The 19791-nt window shown below is 34.4% G+C and overlaps 1 protein-coding gene across 2 annotated transcripts in view; it reads right to left on the reverse strand.

Moving 5' to 3' along the window:
• LOC129249321 (serine/threonine-protein kinase grp) overlaps positions 1-19791 on the reverse strand; it is a 71987-nt gene that overhangs the window by 30307 nt on the left and 21889 nt on the right. For both annotated transcript variants that reach the window (XM_054889068.1, XM_054889070.1), the window contains 3 exons: positions 13080-13100; positions 10636-11030; positions 9308-9531 (listed from right to left, as the gene is read on the reverse strand). In XM_054889068.1, the coding sequence (XP_054745043.1) occupies positions 9308-9531; positions 10636-10760 (349 nt within the window). In that variant the 5' untranslated portion in view covers positions 10761-11030; positions 13080-13100. The remainder of the gene's footprint in view (positions 1-9307; positions 9532-10635; positions 11031-13079; positions 13101-19791) is intronic.

Consider the following 19791-nt stretch of genomic DNA (forward strand, 5'->3'; position numbering starts at 1 on the left):
AATTTCGATCAGAATAGTTCGTTCAAGACCTCAAGATGTCAGGTTTCACCGAACGGCGTCCAGCCAGTTTTTGCTAAGAAAATGCGCAAAGGCACTAAGCTGTCAGGTGCTCAAAACTTTTTCATTGGCCAAACAAGTATAAAGATGGGCGAACTCGTGCAGAAAATTGGTGTTCAGACAAAGCCAAATTGTACTTTTTCGCTACGGGAACGAGACGGATATGGACACAGCCAAAGATCGTCACTCCAGCAGCATTCCCTGTAAATGTCGGAGGAATGCTGCTGCTACAACAACAACAACATCAGAAAAAGTGCCGTTAGAAAAAGTGACATTCGAATGGTCTGTGGATATTTTTCCTTTTAGTGTCCGCACTTTCTCAGTGCTGAAACTCAGAAATTGGATTCAAAGAGTATGCTACACGAAGTTGAATTGAGCTCTAGACATTCAAAAAAAAAGTAAAAAAAAAAATCAATTTATAAGGATTTTCTCTCTTTTTTTAACCTTGGAGCAGCCATCTAATCTAACCTAAGAGGCCGGTAGTATGAGGTTCACATTTTTGAGATTTGAGAACTCGAGCCAAGTAGCACCGAGAGATTTGGTAACTCCCTAAAACATTCAGGCTAAAAATCCTATTGTATTTAAAGCTCTGGAAAGTGAAAGAGTAAATAGTCAAGGAGGAATGAGGTTAGAGAGACAGAGAGAGTAAACTGTGAGGAGTATTTGAGGCAAATTTCAAGATTTGGCCCTTTTAGATTGGGAAGGAGATTTATTTCCACGCATTCAACTTCTATTAAGGAAATTTTTTCGCCGATAATAGCAAAATTTTATTACAATTCGTTAGCCACAAAGAATTAAACTGTTTTATTTTTTTTTTTTGGGATGTAACTCCATTTCCAATTTCATAGATGGCATTTAATACATATAATATATATACATACATATATACATAACAACTCTATCCAAAGAGGAAAAACATCGACTGTACCAAATCTTAGACTTCTTACTCATGTTTTTTTAATACTTTTTATATGTGAAAATTCATTTTCGATTTCCCGAGGGGAGTTTGCTCTTCAATCGATAATTTTTAATTACAACTTTTTCGTACACAATACACGCATAGGAGCATACATATCTAAGTATGAACGTTCTGCAGTACGTGGGGGTCCTTGGGCTACATAAATGAAGTTACTTGCATTTGCATATGTGTGTATAGGTAAATTTGCTTCTACATTTGTATGTGTGCGCCTACTTGTATGTAATCACCTGTAAACACATAAATGTAGTTACATAAGTGCATACACACATACATAGATATGTATTTATGTTCATCCATTATTTCTGAGGCATTACATTTCTCATCATCCTCGGAGGAATATACCGACAAGTAACTACTTGTGACTACAACGCCATTAGGCACATAAGTCCCTAGCTGCTATTTTCTGCATACATACATCACCATACACATATATGTACTTACATACCTTGCGTAGAAAATTTGTACCCATTTCGAAATGCTTCACTAATCATGTCGGCAATCGCAACATGTTTCAGTGTGTGACAGCGTCAAAGTCGAACATTAAATGCAACCCATCACTCTTTTCGTTTATTTTGATTGTGACATCAAGTGATGATTAGGGTTTTTGATCCTGTAAGATGTTGCTTCGTGACGAGTTAGTATATTAAGTGGCATTTCCGACTTGTGTCACATTTGAGTTTTATAAATTGAAGTTCAATTGAGATGCAATGAGTGAAGATTTCTTGACGTCCTTGAGAAATGAATCTAGAAACCATAAAGTCGGTTATAACAGAGTGACTACAGTGCAAACTCAGCAGTTAAGTTACAGTTTTTCCCTCATGCAAGCATAGCTATAACTTCAAGAATGTAGAATTGGTACGGAACTATAGAAAAATCGGTGTGGGACATATTAAGAGATCTCACCTCTCGAATTAATACTATTTTCGAACTATCAAACAAAGAATGCAGTGGTGAACGATTCACAGCGGTCGCATCCAAGAACATGGAAGCGTGGAACAAGCAGATTCTACCTGTCCAGCTACCCAATGATTATATCACGAAGGTCGTCGTTCCCACGACAGTCGGTTTTACGTTACCGAAACGACCCGGATTTATATACGGCCAAGGACTGCCACTCCAGCTACATTTCCAGTTCGAGTCTGGGAGATGTTTATGCTGCTACAACAGCAACACCACGAAGGTCATTAAATTTTAGAGGAAATCCAGGATCGAACTGTAAGTAAAGTAAAGTAAAGTAAGCCGGAGTACACCTGCTCTCGAAAGAAAACTTCAATATGCACCCTTCACCGGTGTATAGATGGCTCGAAGACACCTGAAGGCATAGGTGCTGTAATATATAGACCCAAAACCAAGCAGTCTGTGCCGAAGTGTATCTAGCATCTTCCAGGCAGAAGTTTATGCCAACTGTATATGCGTAGAGATCAACTTAGATAGAAACCTTTGGAATTAGCGAATTGCCATTCTGAGTGACAGTCAAACAGCACTCAAGGCATTGTTATCCTTTGGGGTTTAGTAATCATTAGTCCTTAAAAGTAAAATAAATAAGTAATTGGCGCGTACACTTCTGTTAGGTGTTGAGCCGAGCTATTTGTGGCGTTCGTCTTGATGTTGTTTCACAAATGGAGCGACCTACAATTTTAAGCCGACTCCGACGAACGGCAAATGATTCTTATGAGGAGATTTTTCAGATCAGAAATACACTAGGGGTTCGCCATTGCTTGCCGAGGGGCGACCGCTATTAGAAAAAAACTGTTACTATCATTTTGCTGTTTAATGGACGGAGATTCGAACCTACACACTACCGAATGTTAGTCACGCACCAACTCATTCGGCTATGGTGGCTGGGCATTAGTCCTTTAGTTGATCGAAAAGTAGAATTTTCCAGGAATGCACAATCGCATCCGGCTCCCACGACATAGGGGTATACCCAGCAACGAAGTTCCGGATGCGGAGGTTAGAGAGGTTGTGGCCTCGTTATTAAAACTACTCGAGCCCTGCCTTTCCATGGGACAGCACACCATCAAAGAGGAGTGTAGAAGCGAAGGGCTAAGACGTAAGAACGAAACGTAAGCTGTCACCAAACTATGGGGCTACGCCAGGTGAAATTCTCACTGGGAGCATATAATGAAAAGAGATCTAGCAAACTCATAACTCTCTCTAAGGGGAAACTGAGTATACTCACTGGCATTCCCATAGGATAATGCAGATTGTGTAGCCATCTACACAGGTTTGATATCTGGTCTATTGACTCCTGTCGTCTCTGTGACCTATCCCCAGAAACTCCAACAAAGCTTCTTCTCGAATGTGATCCGTCGCGCGAAGAATCATCTCAGGCATCTCAGCCGCTCCCACCTCCATCTTAGGTTTATTGAGAGAGCTGAATTTGGACGAGCTACCGTGATGAGTAGACGGTACAAAAGGCTTTAAGGTTGAAGTGAAAACCTCTCCTCACCCTTTCAATAACTCATTCATTGGCATTTCTTAGGAATTTTCTTTAAAAAATTCCCACGTCGCGTATATGAAAAAAAAGAAGGAATGCACACTAGTTATGATTCTAAGCATTCACAACAACAAGCGCACCAGTTCAATACAGGTGGATTTCCCTACAGGGTATCTTTGTTTGTATAGTGCACCTTCCAGCTATGTGTTTATAAACATTCATTGAAATCCAATCAATGTGGCAAGGTGAACTTACCTTTAACACAAAATACAATAGTAAATTTGTATGTGTGGCCGCGTAGAAGAGAACCAAAGTACACGGGTATGTATGCTTGTATTTAAAGCATAAAGGCGTAGGGAAGGAAGTTGCAATTTGCTACAAAATTGATGGAGCAGAGTGGATTACATACATATGGTAACTGTATTTGTATGTAGATATGAATTTATTGAATGAATGCCAGAATGAAAACTAATTTTCATTTAAATGCATAACAAACAAGTAAATGCGAAATAAATGGACAACTGAATAGACTCGTGATTGGCAGGTATTATTGTCACGGATACAATACATAATGCAAAAAAAATTGAAAATATTGCAGATGATGCAACAGTTAAGAGAAAGTCGACTAAATTAATGTTCCAACGTCCTCGGTTATATCCGGCCAAGGAAAGTTACTCCAGCAGCATTTCCCATAAATACACTCATGAACAAAATAATAAATGCACTGTATTTTGCCTAAAATTGACTACTTTTTTTAATTTTCAATATTTTTTATAAAAATATAGTTCATTCTGCAACACATGTTATACAAACCAAAGTTTGATTAGGACTTTACACAAAATTTACGAAAAATCGAAAGATTTTCATCAAAATTTCAAACTTATTAAACGGATTTAAAAAAAACATTACACAGTTTTATAGCTCCATAAATTTTACTATAATAAAGCGAAAGTTTAAAGTGGCCCAACATTTTCCTTGACTTTTTTTTCATTTTGCTGTTCATTTGCTCCATATCAACAAAAATTTGTGCATTCGTTACATGGAGAAAATGCGCCAGATAGTCGTCAAGGAAAATTTTATACAATAAATAATAATGAATTTTAATGAATAAAAAAATCATTGAATAAAAATATTTAAATAGTCAACTTTTCCCTTTTACCCAAGTATTTTTTTATTATTATTTTTTCCTCTTCTTATGAAATTTCACCCGCCACTACTAGTTGAGCTCGCAATTTACCTACGGTTACTACTCTAATTTAAATATTACACCTTTTCGGATAGCTAAAAAGACATATTAGTTTCTAAAATAATTTGCGGAACAGGTTTTTTACCAAAACTTTTTTTTAAATACAAATTTGTAAACTTCCAAACAATTTCAAGCAGCCATTTTTAACTGTCAGTTAAAATGGGTAAAATTTTAGTGACGATTTATTAAAAAAAACTATATACTTATATAACAAGCAAAAAAATAAAACATATATAACAAAAACAAAATATATAGTATATAAAAAAACAGAAAACAAATTCGATTCTTGAACTAACATTTATGTAACTGTGGATGCGCAAAAGCGCTAAAAAAATAAAAAAAAAATTTTTTTAAATACATATATAACAAAAATATAACAAAAAAAAAATATAACAAAAATATAAAAAATATATATATTAACAAAAATATAAAAATAAAAAATAAATAAAAATAAAAAATATAAAAATAAATAGAAAAATAAATAAAAATAAAAAAATAAATAAAAATAAAAAAATAAGTAATAATAAAAAATTTTTTAAATAAAAAAATAAATAAAAATAATTTTTTTTTTAAATAAAAAAATAAATAAAATAAAAAAAAATTTTGAAATAAAAACATTGTTTAAATAAAAACATAAATAAAAATATAAATATTTTTTAAAATAATCTTCGAAACCAAATATCTCGAAAACGATCAAGTTTTGGACATAATGTCATGTAACCAAATAAATCAGAAATGTCCTAAATAATAATCTACTGAAGTATCTATATATTCCGTGTGGAGTTACTTCTTCCCATCGGACGCGTCCCCAGGTGGCGGATAGGAGAAAACTCGGTAGATATACAGGGTAGGTGGGAAATAAAATATCACCCGCGGACCAAAAACAAGCAAATACTTGCTTAGGGGTGTAGGCAGTATTTCTATCACTAGCTAGGGCAGGCGGGTTAGTAACCTGCTTGAATTTTCATGCTAACGGAATCGTCAAATTCACTACCTCGGATAATAAAATCAACGACCTTTGGCTAGACATTCCCATGGCAGCCGGTTATACGTTACTGGAATGACTTGGGTGTTTGCCGACCAAGGGCTGCCGCCCCAGTAAATTAGCCCTTTCTAGTGTCCGTACTTCCACCTTTGGCTAGAGAGCTTTTTCTAAATTCATACTTATATTGCGTTCTGCGTTCTGTTATATCTAGCGAGGTGGTTAACATTTGGAAAAGAAGCGGTTGGAACGCGGACAAAAAGTTAGCTCCAGTGTATGTGTGAGGTATTCTGAGGAGGATGGCCACCAATACAATTCATTGAAACTACTTTTGTGGCTCGGATGAAAGGGAATTACCTAAAGCATCACAATTTGGGCACATTAACGTGGTTGAAAACCCAAGGAGCTATAGAATATATATAACAGTTCCACTTCCATAAGTTCTGCATATGCAAAAAATAAAAATTTCATGAGCCTCTTGAGATTATTGAAGAATGAAATGAAGACTTTAGTAGCCATGTAATTTATGGTCACTTTAAAAGCAACAACACCACTCAATCCTATCCTAAGTGCGCATATTTCCGTCAACCATTAATGCCTCCTGCTAGCCATAGCCTACGTAACTAACATTACTGCAGTTTTGCTCACAATTGTGCTTTTTCCTTATAAGCTACCCATCTCTCCCTACTCCTTGTCGGCTACTAACTATAAAACTACTGATAACTAACTAACCGCGCTTTCAACAATGGACGTTGATGAATACACATCAGGATGTGCCCACATACACCTACAAGTGCATTTCATACACGTCAGTGCTGCAAATAATCATAAAAATAAGCCTACAAATACAAAAATGGATGCCACACCAAACAATTCATTCCCAATCCCAATGCCAATCTGGAAACAACCATCTCAACCCAATCTCTTGGGCGTAAACAATAAGCAATAGTAACGCGACAGAAGGCAGCGCTTTTGATTCAGACCAGGATAACATTCGTCAACTGCAGCAGCCGCCATTATAATGGATACTCACACTCACTTCAGCGCCCCTTCCATCTTAGGTTCTCTTAATTTGCATTCATGCACTATCATTAATATTTATGCTGGGCGAAAAAAGTAGCTAAGCACACTTACAAACAAATACGTACATTTATTAAAAAGCATAAAACAAGAACAAATGCAGGAAAACAATGAGCATCAGTTGGAAAAACTCATCAAATGGCTGGATATTTAGCGCGCTGACAAATGTTCACGTGAAAACATGAGAGTATGATGAGATTTTATATCAGAAAATATTTTTAGATATTTTTTATGTAATTCATACAAAATGTGATGGAGCTATTTTTGTTGGATTTAAGTCAGCAGTAAGAAATAATTATTCATTAATAGTTATAAATAACACTGTTGTAGTCGAAGAATGTATCAATGCGCTAGTAAATCCTTTCGGATAGGGGCAAGCCTACTGAGTGAGTACTCACCAGAGGTCTGTATAATTATGATTATGGATATCAAACAAAGGAAGAAAGTTGTCACAACTGAGTAAAAGCCCTACATTAAACTTTTTCTAGTAAAAAATATATACAAAAAATTTAGTCAAAATTTTTTCTTATGAAAAAAAGTACAAAAAATTTAATTTTAAAATTTGTCTTAAATACAACAAATGTTTGAAGAAAGAACAAAGAAAAACATACAAAAAATTTAATTTTAAAATGTTTCTGATAAGAAAATACAAAAAATTTAATTTTTAAATTTTTCTGATGAAAAAAAAAAAATTTTTATTGATGAAAAAATATACAAAAAAATTAATTTTCAAATTTTTTCGAAGAAAAAATACCAAAATAATTGTTGATGAGAAAAATACATAAAAATTTTATTTAAAAAATTAACATTTAATTTTAGAGGTTTTTGATGAAGAAACATAGAAAAACGTACAAAAAATTTAATTTTAAAATGTTTCTGATAAAAAACAATATATACAAAAAAATTTTCTGATGAAAAAAAAAAACATACAAAAAATTTAATTTTATAATTGTTTTAATGAAACAACAAAGAACATACAAACATTTTTATTTTAAAATGTTTCTGATAAAAAAAATATATACAAAAAAATTTTTTGATGGGAAAAAATACAAAAAAATTAATTTTAAAATTTTTCTGACGAAAAAATACAAAAAAATTTTTGATGAAAAAATACAAAACAATTTTATTTAAAAAATACAAAATTTAATTTTAAAATATTTCTAATGAAAAAATTACAAAGCATTTAATTTTAGAATTTTTTTTATTAAAAAAAATAAATAAAAACTTTTTGATGAAAAAAAAATACAAAAACTTTTATTCTAAAATTTTTCTCATGAAAAAATACAAAAAAATTTAATTGAAAAAAAAATTGAATGAAAATTAAAAAAAATTAAATTTAATAATGTTTTTGATGCAAAAAATATATTACAACAAATGTAATTAAAAATTTTTTTGATAAAAAAAACAAAAAAAAAAAAACTATACAAAAACTTTAAATTTAAAATGTTTCTGATAAAAAAATACAAAAAATTTAATTTTAAAATTCTGATGAAAAAAAAAATTGAAAATGTTTTATTTTAAAATTTATCCCGAAGCGTTGAAGAATAACCAAATATTTCCGCCAAGAAAAAAACGCATTTAATAGCTTTATCTCTCTAACGTAAACATATCAATTTTGTTCGATTATTAGCTCGGTGTAAAAAAAAAACTTTATTAATAGAATCCGAATCCCGCCTTGCTATGGGACAACACGCTATCAAAGAAGAGCTTAGAAGTAAAGAGCTAAGTCTAAAATACGTAAGATGGCACTGAATTGCCAATGAATTGGCCAACTGTGGATCAGCGGTTACCCCACAGGGACCAGAACCAATAATCGGAATCATTTCTACAGGAATCATGAATTGGATCAGTGACTATGTATACAATTTACTGCAGAACTGGGAAGTGTTTTGTGAAAAGCTCGAAAAGGAAACTGTCGAACTTTCTTCTAAAGCTTAGAAGAAAATACGTTCGGTTGATGGTCCGTATTATTACAGGACACGACCAAAATAGGGTCAGCATATGACCAACATTGGAATAATTGAGGACCAGATTTGATTGTCTTGCTAAGAGGAGACGGATAGCACTGAGAATTTTTTCTGTGGCTCTCCTGCCTCTACTAGAGCAAGGCTACGAATTTTAGGTTCCAATATCATGAGAATGAGTAATATTCGTGCTGCCAAACTAGAGGATATTTTCAGATTTGCCAAATAATCTGGAAAAACCGGAACGACCCAGATTTGTATCTGGCCAACGACTGTCACTTCAGCAGCATTCCCGTAGATGTATGGGGAGAATGTTTATGCTGCTACAACAACAACAATGTAATGTTTTTTTTTTGCTTGATGAAATAACGAATTTGCAATTTTATGAAGTGTTAAACTCTCTCGAAGTTATTAATTGATCACAAACAATTCAATACGAATTTTTTGGTGATTTTCGAACCCATTTCCTTTTTTAATAGAACTTTCAAAACAAGTAAAAATACTTCACACTTTTTTATGCAGGAATTTCATGCAAACCACTAATTGTTTTATTACTCACCAATTCTGTCAAACAATTCACCACCGGCTGCATATTCCAAAAACAAATATTCCACACCGTCGTGCGAACGTTTGCCGAAATAGCGTAGAATATGTTTGTCCTGCAGCAGCTTTTGAATACAAACTTCTTTGCGTACGGAGAGCATCGCATCCGGATGCTTTTTCAAATCGACCATTTTCATAGCAACAGCCTCGCCGGTTTGACGATTAATCAACAATTTAACTCTGAAAAAAGTGAAGAGAAGAGAAATTAAAAAGAAGAAGGGTTAAACCAGAAAAAAATTAAAAAATGGAAAAAGGAAAAAAAAGAAAAAAATAGAAAAGAGTAAGAAAGTAAAAAGGGTGACTAGAATAAAAAAGTGTGCACTACTCGTGCTATATCGTGCTCCACAAATGAAATGCTGCTGGATTGGAGCGCAACAATGAGGAAGACTCTGGATATGCGGACGGACTGCTGCGAATGCTAGCCAGGGAACAAACAGTGTAGTAACGTATAACAAAATACAGCAGGTTCCCGACTCCGTAACCGACCGACTGACATGCAAAATACGAGTTGTTACTACAACCAAGTACGTATGTACATATGTATGTATGTAGAGGAACGTTGCGGACTCCGGCAGCAGGTCGCTCGTATAATCCGTATTCGGTACTAATATCGTACCTACAACATTGTATGCCAATATGCGTGTACATACATACATACAAATGTTTGTCTGTTGTTTGTCCTGCAGCTTTTGTTGCGCTTATTGTGTTTGCGTGGGGGTTGCAAATGCAAAAAATGTATGTACCGAATGGCAAATTCCATAATGAACAAAAAAGAAGAGAAAGTGGTAATAATACAAATATAAAAAAATTGGCAGTCAAGTTGAGATTTGCTGCTAATAGAATTGGCAATTCTTTGGAAACGCTTGAAATTGGCGAAAAGGTAGAAAAGTCTTAAATTTTTGGCAGTTAAGTTAAATAGCGTTATCTGCCAAATTCATATAGCAAAAGGAAATTAGTTTTGCAATGTTGGAGCATGGCATAGAAAATGCAGCGCATGCGCATAATTGGATGAGTTTTCGTGTTTTCGCGAAATGTGTAAACATGAATACACTATTCTTATAATGAAATTATGTAGCATTTACAATGCGAAAATGTGTAAAAAAATATGCTATGCTGGCACAACGAGATTTCAATAATGCAGGCCACAATCACTTCAGTTCAACGCTCGGGTGCACAAAATCATTTATGTTACTTTCAGTTTAAAACTGCAAAATCGTATAACAAAAATAGTTAAATTCAATGTATCTGTTATAAAAAATGAAAAGCGTTTTTATGTCTACTCACTCGCCATAGGCGCCCTCGCCAAGTGTTTGCGCAAGTGTCCAACCTTCAACGAATTCGCGAGCGCCACCATCTTCATTGCTATCCGGCTTTTGCGAGCCAGACAAAGACAGTGTCGCATCGGACATGTCGAGGGGTCGTATGTGCTGGTGGTGGTGGTGTCGTATTCCTTGATGTCGTTTTGCAACAACCTTTCTAATACTTATCAAGGTGTATTTTTTGTGCCGCGCAGTTGACTTCTTTGCTTTAGCTTATGACTAACGTTCGTACGTAGTTTGTCTTATGGTTGTTGTTGTTGCTGCATAATTGTTGACAACCGCATGTCGTCTGGATACGCCGACACCGTCACCGCTAGCGCCGCCGCTGCCGTGAGCCGTTTTGTGGTAGCCGTGTTCGCGCTGCAGTTAGAGATATTTTTTTGTTATAATGATGAATATTGACGACATTGATTGTCGCTGCTACCAACATTTGGTGATAAATTTTTAAGGTTATATGCATATTTGGTGAAATTCCATTTGGGGGGACTGACAAAATTTCGCTAGCTTTGTTCAGACAGAATTGTAAAGATAATAATTATTTATGCCAATTTCTCCTCAATTCTTGAGAACGATGACGAGTTGAGATTGTTGGATGTTCACACACATTTTCGGCTACAGCAGCAATGTTTTCGGGTGTACGCACTGTAGGAGCATGTTCACGTGTTGTTTTATCAATTAACGATCCACTTTCAAAAAAAAATGTAGGTAAATAATATTTATTCAATAATGCGACGCTAAAAGTGTGATCAGTTCGAAGTCTTATATTTGAATACGGAAAGGGAAACGGGGTTGAACCGTTTATGCTTCGAAACTTCAAAAAAATGTTTCTATGACAAGAATTTTTTTTCATTATTATTATTATTTTATTATTATATATTTTTTGTTATTGTTATTATATTATTTTTTTATTAATATTAATATTATTATATTTTTTTTTATTGTATTTTTTTGTATTACTATATTTGTTTTATTATTATATATTTTTTTATTATTATATATTTTTTATAATTATATAAATTTTTTATTATTATAATATATATTTTTTTATTATTATATTTTTATTATTATTATATATTTTTTTTATTATTATATACTTTTTTATTATTATATTTTTTTATTATTATATATTATCTTTTTATTATATTATTTTTTTATTATTATATTATTTTTTTATTATTATATTTTTTTTATTATTATTATATCATTTTCTTTTTATAATAATATTTTTTATTGTTATTGTATTCTATTATTTTTTAGTTTTAGTTCTGCGACTTTTAATAATGACTTTCGAGAATCCACTACTTCGGTATCGGTTATTTTAACGGGTAGATTATTTCCAATCCGGCGATAATTTATTTCTTAAAAAGAGATGATTTTAATAAAATAATAAAAAAACGCCATCAATTGAGGAGTACTGACTTCAAAAGGTATCAGGTACCAGAGAAATTATATTAGTTTGGGGAAAAATAAATCCTTAAATTTTTTCCGCAAACTGTTTAAAACTGTTTTAGGGTCGATCTGTAGCTACTGGGTGAAGGGCTACGACTACTAACACGCCGGTCAACTTCGATTAACTGAGATTTTATCGACATTTTCGACATTTTCTTTAACTTCAAAATGTCTAAACGGAATCGACGAAACTAAATTTGTACGTACAATAATTAGCTGTTAAAGTATCGGCACCATAAGCACCTTTCACAACCTCAGCGGCCTGGCTTGCAATCTCGCCTTTATCAAAGAAAATCTGTCAAATGCATCGAATTTTCTGTTTTTGTCTTCCATTGTTGACACCCTGTAACTCAATTGAATGGAAAAAAATAATTTTCTTAGTGTGAAATGTTACCAAACGTTAAATTGTTTGATTGATACTTTACGAGATATCGATCTGTCAATCACTACAGCCATCTACCGAGAAAATAATAGATTTATTTTTCCCCAAACAATATATTAAAGTCGTTTTAATAGTAATGTAGTACTGACTTCTTTCGAGTACTGTAAGTCAGCACTGAGGATAAGTAAAATGCTTATTCCGGACTTCACACTGAGTGCTATGAATTCGCACTAAATTTCCAATTTAATGTCTGGTACTAAGTAATTTTGAGTATTTTTTTGGTACTCCGTATTGATACTTATGAAAATCGGGTATTGTATATACTTTTGCGAATCGAATATTCCATGTTTCGGAACGACTCGAATTTGCATCCTGCCAAGGATGGGAAACGTTTCTGATGGTACAACAATAATTGAAATATTTTACAAATTTGAGCACACTCTGTTATTGTCATATTTCAGTTCAACCTCGGTTTCTAGCAAATACTGTAAAATGTTGTTTTATTTATTTTTGATACGCCAACTAAGCGAACTTTTGCCAGTCCCTCCGGCTGTATTTGTGAAATAAACGGTACGTACTCGGATATATGAAATGCAGAACTGAAATTAAAAGAACAAGAAAAATTCATTTGTAAAAAAGCTTAATTTCGACTAAAAAGATATTTTATAAGCAAAAATAAATATACGAGTATTAAATGCAATATAGACGACGTGTAGAGAGATATATTATATTAATATAAATATAATGACGCTTTGAAGATTTTTTTTTAATTGGCAAGGCATGGTATCTAATGCCTTATATTAGGTGGCACACAATTAATCAACCAAATTTGTTTTTGAATAACTTTTTTACTAAATAAAGAAAAACCATTTTGAGTGATGGACATCTTTATGTTGACCTTTTGCACTCTAATAATTGTTGTTGTTATGGCAGCATAAAAATTTCCCATACATGAACGGGGGCGACACTCTTTGGCCGGATATACATACACACATGCGGGTTGCTCTAGTATACTGCAGTGGTCTTCTAATTCAAAGTCACTCATGTGAAAACTAAGTCAGTGTCAAATATGATTGACATAAAAATGTATTATGTGCAAAAAATAGGCATCTTCCGATAGGGTGATTAATTTTGCGCCACCTTGTATAATATAATAGTACGTTTTATATATTTTAAAGGTTAACTTTTAGCGAACCTTTAAGCAGAACTCAGAGTCAAGCGGTAAGTCAGTTCATTTTTATCTGATTTTTCCTTACAAACTGCAATTGGAGATATGCCAATGCCTGCCGAGCGCGACTGTCTAACATAACCCGCTATTAAAGCTAAGCGAAGCAACCGGGCAACCGGAAAGAAACTAAACAGGAAGTTGCTTCCAGAAGAATACTAAATATTTGAAGTAGGTCTCGGTAGCCCAAATCTGTCTCCAAGTGAATTGCTGTCATCCTAGCGAATTTTAGAGCAAGAAGATTAAAAATGGCGTACATTCATAAGTCTCATTCGCCGTTTTTTTTCTAAATATCCACTTCTACAAATTAAGCTGTATATTGGAATCATCGCAGCTGTTACGTTTAGTGGAAAAACGTTCGCTTTTTACGTTCCATTATTAAAACTTGTAAATCCTCTTTCCAATTTAAGTTCTGTTACAAGTTAAGTCCGTTATAGATACGAAGTTATAATATTTTTTCCTTAGCTCCCACTCCATTGTTAAGGGGGGAAGCTGGTCTAGAATTTTGAAAAAATCGAAAAATTTTTTTTTGTCTTAAAAGGTGCTTTAGGGTCTTAGAAATAATATACCAAATGAGGGATGCCAGCAAAAATGTCTAAATGCCCAAATGTTTCATTCGACGGCAGTGCCTCGCAGGTATGATTTTACAATACTTACAACTTTAAACGCGTTTTTCTCGAAATCACTTTTTTTAAACTGGCCGAAGACATAACTCGAACAAATCTTTACCGATTCTTACGAAATTTTGACAATACATTCGAAATACCTTTCTCCGGAGACGTACGTAGGATTTTTTATTTATATTCATAGTTTTTTTTTTAATCAACAATTTTATGTCGTTCTTTATAGTGAAAATTGTAACTTTTTGTTCAAACGTGCACCATTTCGCGAAAAAACAAAATATCGAAAAAATCCTACGTACGTCTCTTTCTGTTGTTATATAGAAACTAAAAAAATTTTATTTTTTGATCCAGGACAAAAATTAAGGAGTTTACGTCTTCGGCAATGGACCCACTAGAAAAAAAAGGAGCCTTAGGAGAACTGCTGGACAGCGGCCATTTTGAAATTAATTCAGACGAAAAATTTTGTATTTGTACCATGAAAGCTATATTATTAAACCTATTTCACAGATTTTCGATTGATTCCTTTGTTGAGTCAAAATAAATTGATAAAATATGCCCATTTTTTGCGCTCTAGACCAGCTTCCCCCCTTAACCAGCGAAATTTGCCACGAAACTGAGTGTAGTTTATGCGGAGACAATGCAACAAAAGCAAAAATAACGGAACTTTTTTTCGCGAACTCGTTTTCGTCGTATGCATTGTAAAATTTGTTACAGAATTTATGGCAAAACTAAGTATTTTAAATGTCTTTATGCGCTTCATAAAAAACATGATTTTCTTTCCCTGTAAATTTACAACTTTGACATTTAAAAAAAAGTTATTCGCGACGATGATTCATTTAATATACAAAAAAGAAAACAGAAATTAGGACTGACTAACTTACTCAAAACGTGCCAGCAGCAGCAGCATATCACTCCATATAAGAGAAAGTTGGTAGGTACTATGTGGGGAAAGAGTCCTCACTTCTTACTTAAGACTCTTTTACAAGTTACTTTAGGGTTAAATAAGCCTTCTCGTATCGCTCAACTATAGGTTTATTCAAGTTCAGAAGTTATAGCTAATACTTCGAAGATGTTTCAGATTTTTTTTCTAGGCTTATGCGAGAGTTCAAATGGCTACGTTCTGCATTTTTAAGCCCGTTTACTAAATACTAAACTACGAATGAAAAGTCTGCGCAACTACAACCTGCGACATAGAATGAACTGCTATAGCAACAACAATAAGCGATAGCACATCAATGTTTTAACCAGTTTGGCAAAAAAATTAGGAAAATTTTATATACTTTTCAATGCATTTCCATAGCTTTTATTTAGAGTATCTAGAAAAATGTTTGGTATGTAGTTTTATATTTTCTCCATAGCATCGAATGCATGGTTTTTTAAATGGGGAAAATGCGCAACATTGTCAAGGAAAAAAATTATAAAAAAACAACGCGATTTATTAGCAACTTCGAACTTGCCCTTTATTATAATTTTTTACCAGAAACTGCATTCCTAAAATTTCTCTAGAAATTCTAATTAAAAACCCTGGAAATGGAATGAAAGGTTTGTGAAATTTTTGTATAAAGTTCGAAAACTTTAATTTATATGGTTTTTATCAAGGAGAATCTATTACAGGTGATAGCAGTAGATCGGCTGATTTGTTTTGTTTTTTTTTTGCCGTGTACATTCGGCTGTCAGCACAAAATTAAATAACGAAAAGCCGTTATATTAGCACTATCGTCACATGCTTCTATCTTCAAATGAATGTCGGCTGTTTAACGCAGTTCGTCCTTTTCTGTCGATTTTTTTTATATTTTCTTCTGGCATTCGTGACATTCCAATGTCCATCAGCTTTAATGAATGCGCCTTGATTTTTGTTGAACAATTTTTATTTTGTTTCATAAGAAAAATGAACTTAAAAAAAAGGAAATATAGTGAAAACTGGTGGAAATGTTGATGTGCTATCGTTTTTAATTTACATTTCGAATAAACTTTCCTACTGCTGCGATACATAACTACTAACATTTCAAATCCCATCTAGTACTATTATTTTAAATCTGCGGCGTTTAACGCCAGAACCGAACAACGCTTCGAAATTGGGGCAATTTACTTAAAAAAAACTCTGTTCGCGAAGTTTACAGAGCGAAGTGTTGAAGAAGAGACTGAAATGTCGATTCGCTGTAATTCTCAACTTGTTGGCCCTTTTCCTTCGACTACGTAGAGAATTTTACATAAGGAGCTTGTCTTATGTGCCTATAAAATACAGTTCGTGCAAGAATTGAAGCCGAATTACCATCGTTTGCGAATGGGCTCATTTAGATTTATTACTTAGTTATATGTATTTATTTCAGATTTATTACTAAAAGAAGTCAAAACTTGGACTGATCGAATGGACCACATAACTCGTAGCCGCGACGGACATATGCCGGATATTATATTAAAAAAAAAAATATCGTGAAATTATCTACCAGGTCATATGAAAAAAAATCATTCCTGAGATTTTTTTTTTTATTATCACTTTAAGTTCTCCAGCTCTTAAAAAAGCACCCGCATTGACAGAGTTGTGTGTCATGAGCACAGGAATTTAGCATTCTTCGGGCTAAGCCTTATTCTACAATATATATTTATCATATTTATAGATTATTAAAACTCTAATACTCTCACAGATTTAATAATCAACCCAGCCTCAGCAACGTACGATTAATCTTCGCTGACTGAATTCTATTTTAAGCTCTTTATTATCCGAAAAAAATATACAAAAACCGGATTTCTTGATTTATAAATGGCGGGCAAGAAAATATGTATAAGAAGCAAGAGAACCAAAAAAAAAAAAACAAAAGCACCAAGGCTTCAGCCACGTTGAACACCTTGCACTTATGCTGGCACACGCTTCCTACGGGTTTCACAAAAAGGAGCGCTCGCAGCACTAGACAACTATTTTCCAATCATGAAAATTGGGCGCTGGAGCAATGCACGAACTTCACTATATAAGTATATATGTATATAGAGAGAGTATATATGTATGTATAAGTGCACGTACTTGACGTTGACCAGCGGAACAATAGCACGCACAGTACATGCGAATACAATAATCAAATTGGCGAACTAGCCCCGAGCACAAAAGCCAAGAGCAAGATTAATAAAATAAAATAAAATAAAAAAATATACAATTCCTTTTTTTTGTTTGCTTTAACATTTTTGGAGAATTCACCATGCATTGCCTGAATTGCTAACTGACCGATGCTGAATCGTGGGGCAACCGTCGCGTGGTGCTTTTTCGCTTGATTGCGATTTGTGCTGTGCTGTAATTTTTCATTCTTTGGCATGGTCATGGTTCACATTTCACATTTGGGCGAGCAGTGGCTCCAGCAGAAGGCAGCAGCATCAGCATAAAAGCACCATCCGCACAGAGGCTAGGCAAACGCATGCGCCGCAGTAGCTCACAGGAGACCAAAAACCACCAATTTATGTTAATGTAAAACAAAAAAAACAAAAAAACAAAAACGTGTGGGCGCGCTGCACACTGAACGAGAGCAGCATACGCCGAGTAAAGTAGAGCTTCTTCGTGCTCCATACGAGTTTATCACCAACGGCGAAAATATAGCATAAGGAAAGCAAGCGCACGGTTAAAATAAAAATACGGCTTAGAAACTAAAAATATAAAACTGTGCAAAAACATACGAATTTATGCAAAAACAAAAACGAACTAACATTAATTTTTTTGCAGGTAAGCATAGCTGCGACGCCATTGACGGTCTTTGCCAACCAACACACCACACCTCATCACACTTTTTGCGCCTTCTTTACCACTCATTCTCGACCTTTACTGCCTTCGCTCAAAAGTTACGATAAATAAATATATATATACACACCCAAACAAGTATTAGCTTTATATATAGACACACATACGAAAATAGCATGGCGGCGTGATGACGTTTTAAATGGTTGGGGAAATGAATATAGAGGAGTGAGTGGGAGAGTTGAAAGAGAAATGAACTTTGTTGCTGAAATGCGAAGAAAAAAAAAATTGGGATGCGGTGGAATAAAATGACGTGGGGAAGTAGTCACGGCAAAGAGCCTATGTACCTGAAGGCTGCGATAGCAGAGGTGGTTTGTATTTTTGAGGTAGAACATAAAAATGGAGCTGAGCTTGGAGACTGCAGTGATAGCAAACAGCACCTTTGCTCGCAATATTATTATTTATTTTTTTTTTTTTTTTTCAATAAGAAACATTATTTTAATTTCTCGCATTGTTTGTAGCGGCGTATTAACCACTGTTAGTCAGTTTGACGTTTCATTGCCGAGTCTGTTGGTTGCTCCAACAAAATGGTTTGATTGCACGTAGGCTTAGTTTAAAACATTTGTTACTAACCGAGCGTTTATTCGTTGGGCGGTTGGTTAGTTTGTTATGCCGTTTGTGAGATGTGCAAAACAACCAACCTACCGATGGAGTATCGAAAGAGCGACTCACACATACACACACCGTATACAGAAGTTCCCCGTTTCGACACTGAGACTAGCTGAATGTTTGGCTACCTCACTTTCTGGTCCATTCTGTTGCTGCCGATGCTGCCAACACAGAACAAAAAAAAAAAAAAACAAAGTAAATTTGTTGTTGTAGCTTGCTCTCTTGGCTACCATTGTTGGTTTAACTCGACTCTTATTCTTTCTTATTTCTTTGCCTTCATCTACTTTTGCCTCGCAAATGGTGGTCGTCGTCGAATGCTGCGGAGGATAATGGTGTCGCTGCTGCGCGCTGTTTGCGTGCTATTGTTTCACAGACTCCACCAACTGCCTCCCTCAAGCTTTTAGGTAAAGCATTTTTCTGACAATGGCAGGCTATTGCACACGCGTTCAACAGGCCACTACACTATTTAATTTTCCCCCATCTTTCAGCCGTTTCGGCTGCTGTGCCTCTGTCGCAACAGTCGTTTCATGCTATTTCCCCTCGCACAGTCATTACCACATTCAACAGTGAGAAGTTGTAGCACTTAGAATGTTCCTTCAGATGTTCGCCTCGCCTGCTTCTAGCTGACGCGGCGTGCGTTTCTTAGCCTTTGGCTGCTGCTGGTGCTGCCAACGACACCCGGTCAGTCATCAACTATTGGCGAGTTTGGTATTTGAAGGGGTGTCGTACTGCTTGGTGAAGGTTTAGGCCTAAACAAGTGTATGTTTGATTTTGAATGTAGAAGGAAACGCGCAAAAGCTAAATGCTATGGTTATAGATGAGTGTCATGTGCGGAATGAGATGCAGTAGTTCGTAAATTTACAGATTGACTTAAATTGTAAAGATTACTAATTTGACTTTTTAATGTACTTAGGTACATACTTTTTCGTAAGTAAAAAAAAATTACATTTATTCTAAATGCTAACAAAAATTTGGGAATAACCTGGTGCTATAAAATTCTAGACAAGCAAACTGCGGCAGCAACAGCAAAAGGAAAGATTCTTCGTAAGACTAGA

The sequence above is a fragment of the Anastrepha obliqua genome, chromosome 5 (assembly GCF_027943255.1).
Source record: "Anastrepha obliqua isolate idAnaObli1 chromosome 5, idAnaObli1_1.0, whole genome shotgun sequence".
Lineage (NCBI taxonomy): Eukaryota > Metazoa > Arthropoda > Insecta > Diptera > Tephritidae > Anastrepha > Anastrepha obliqua.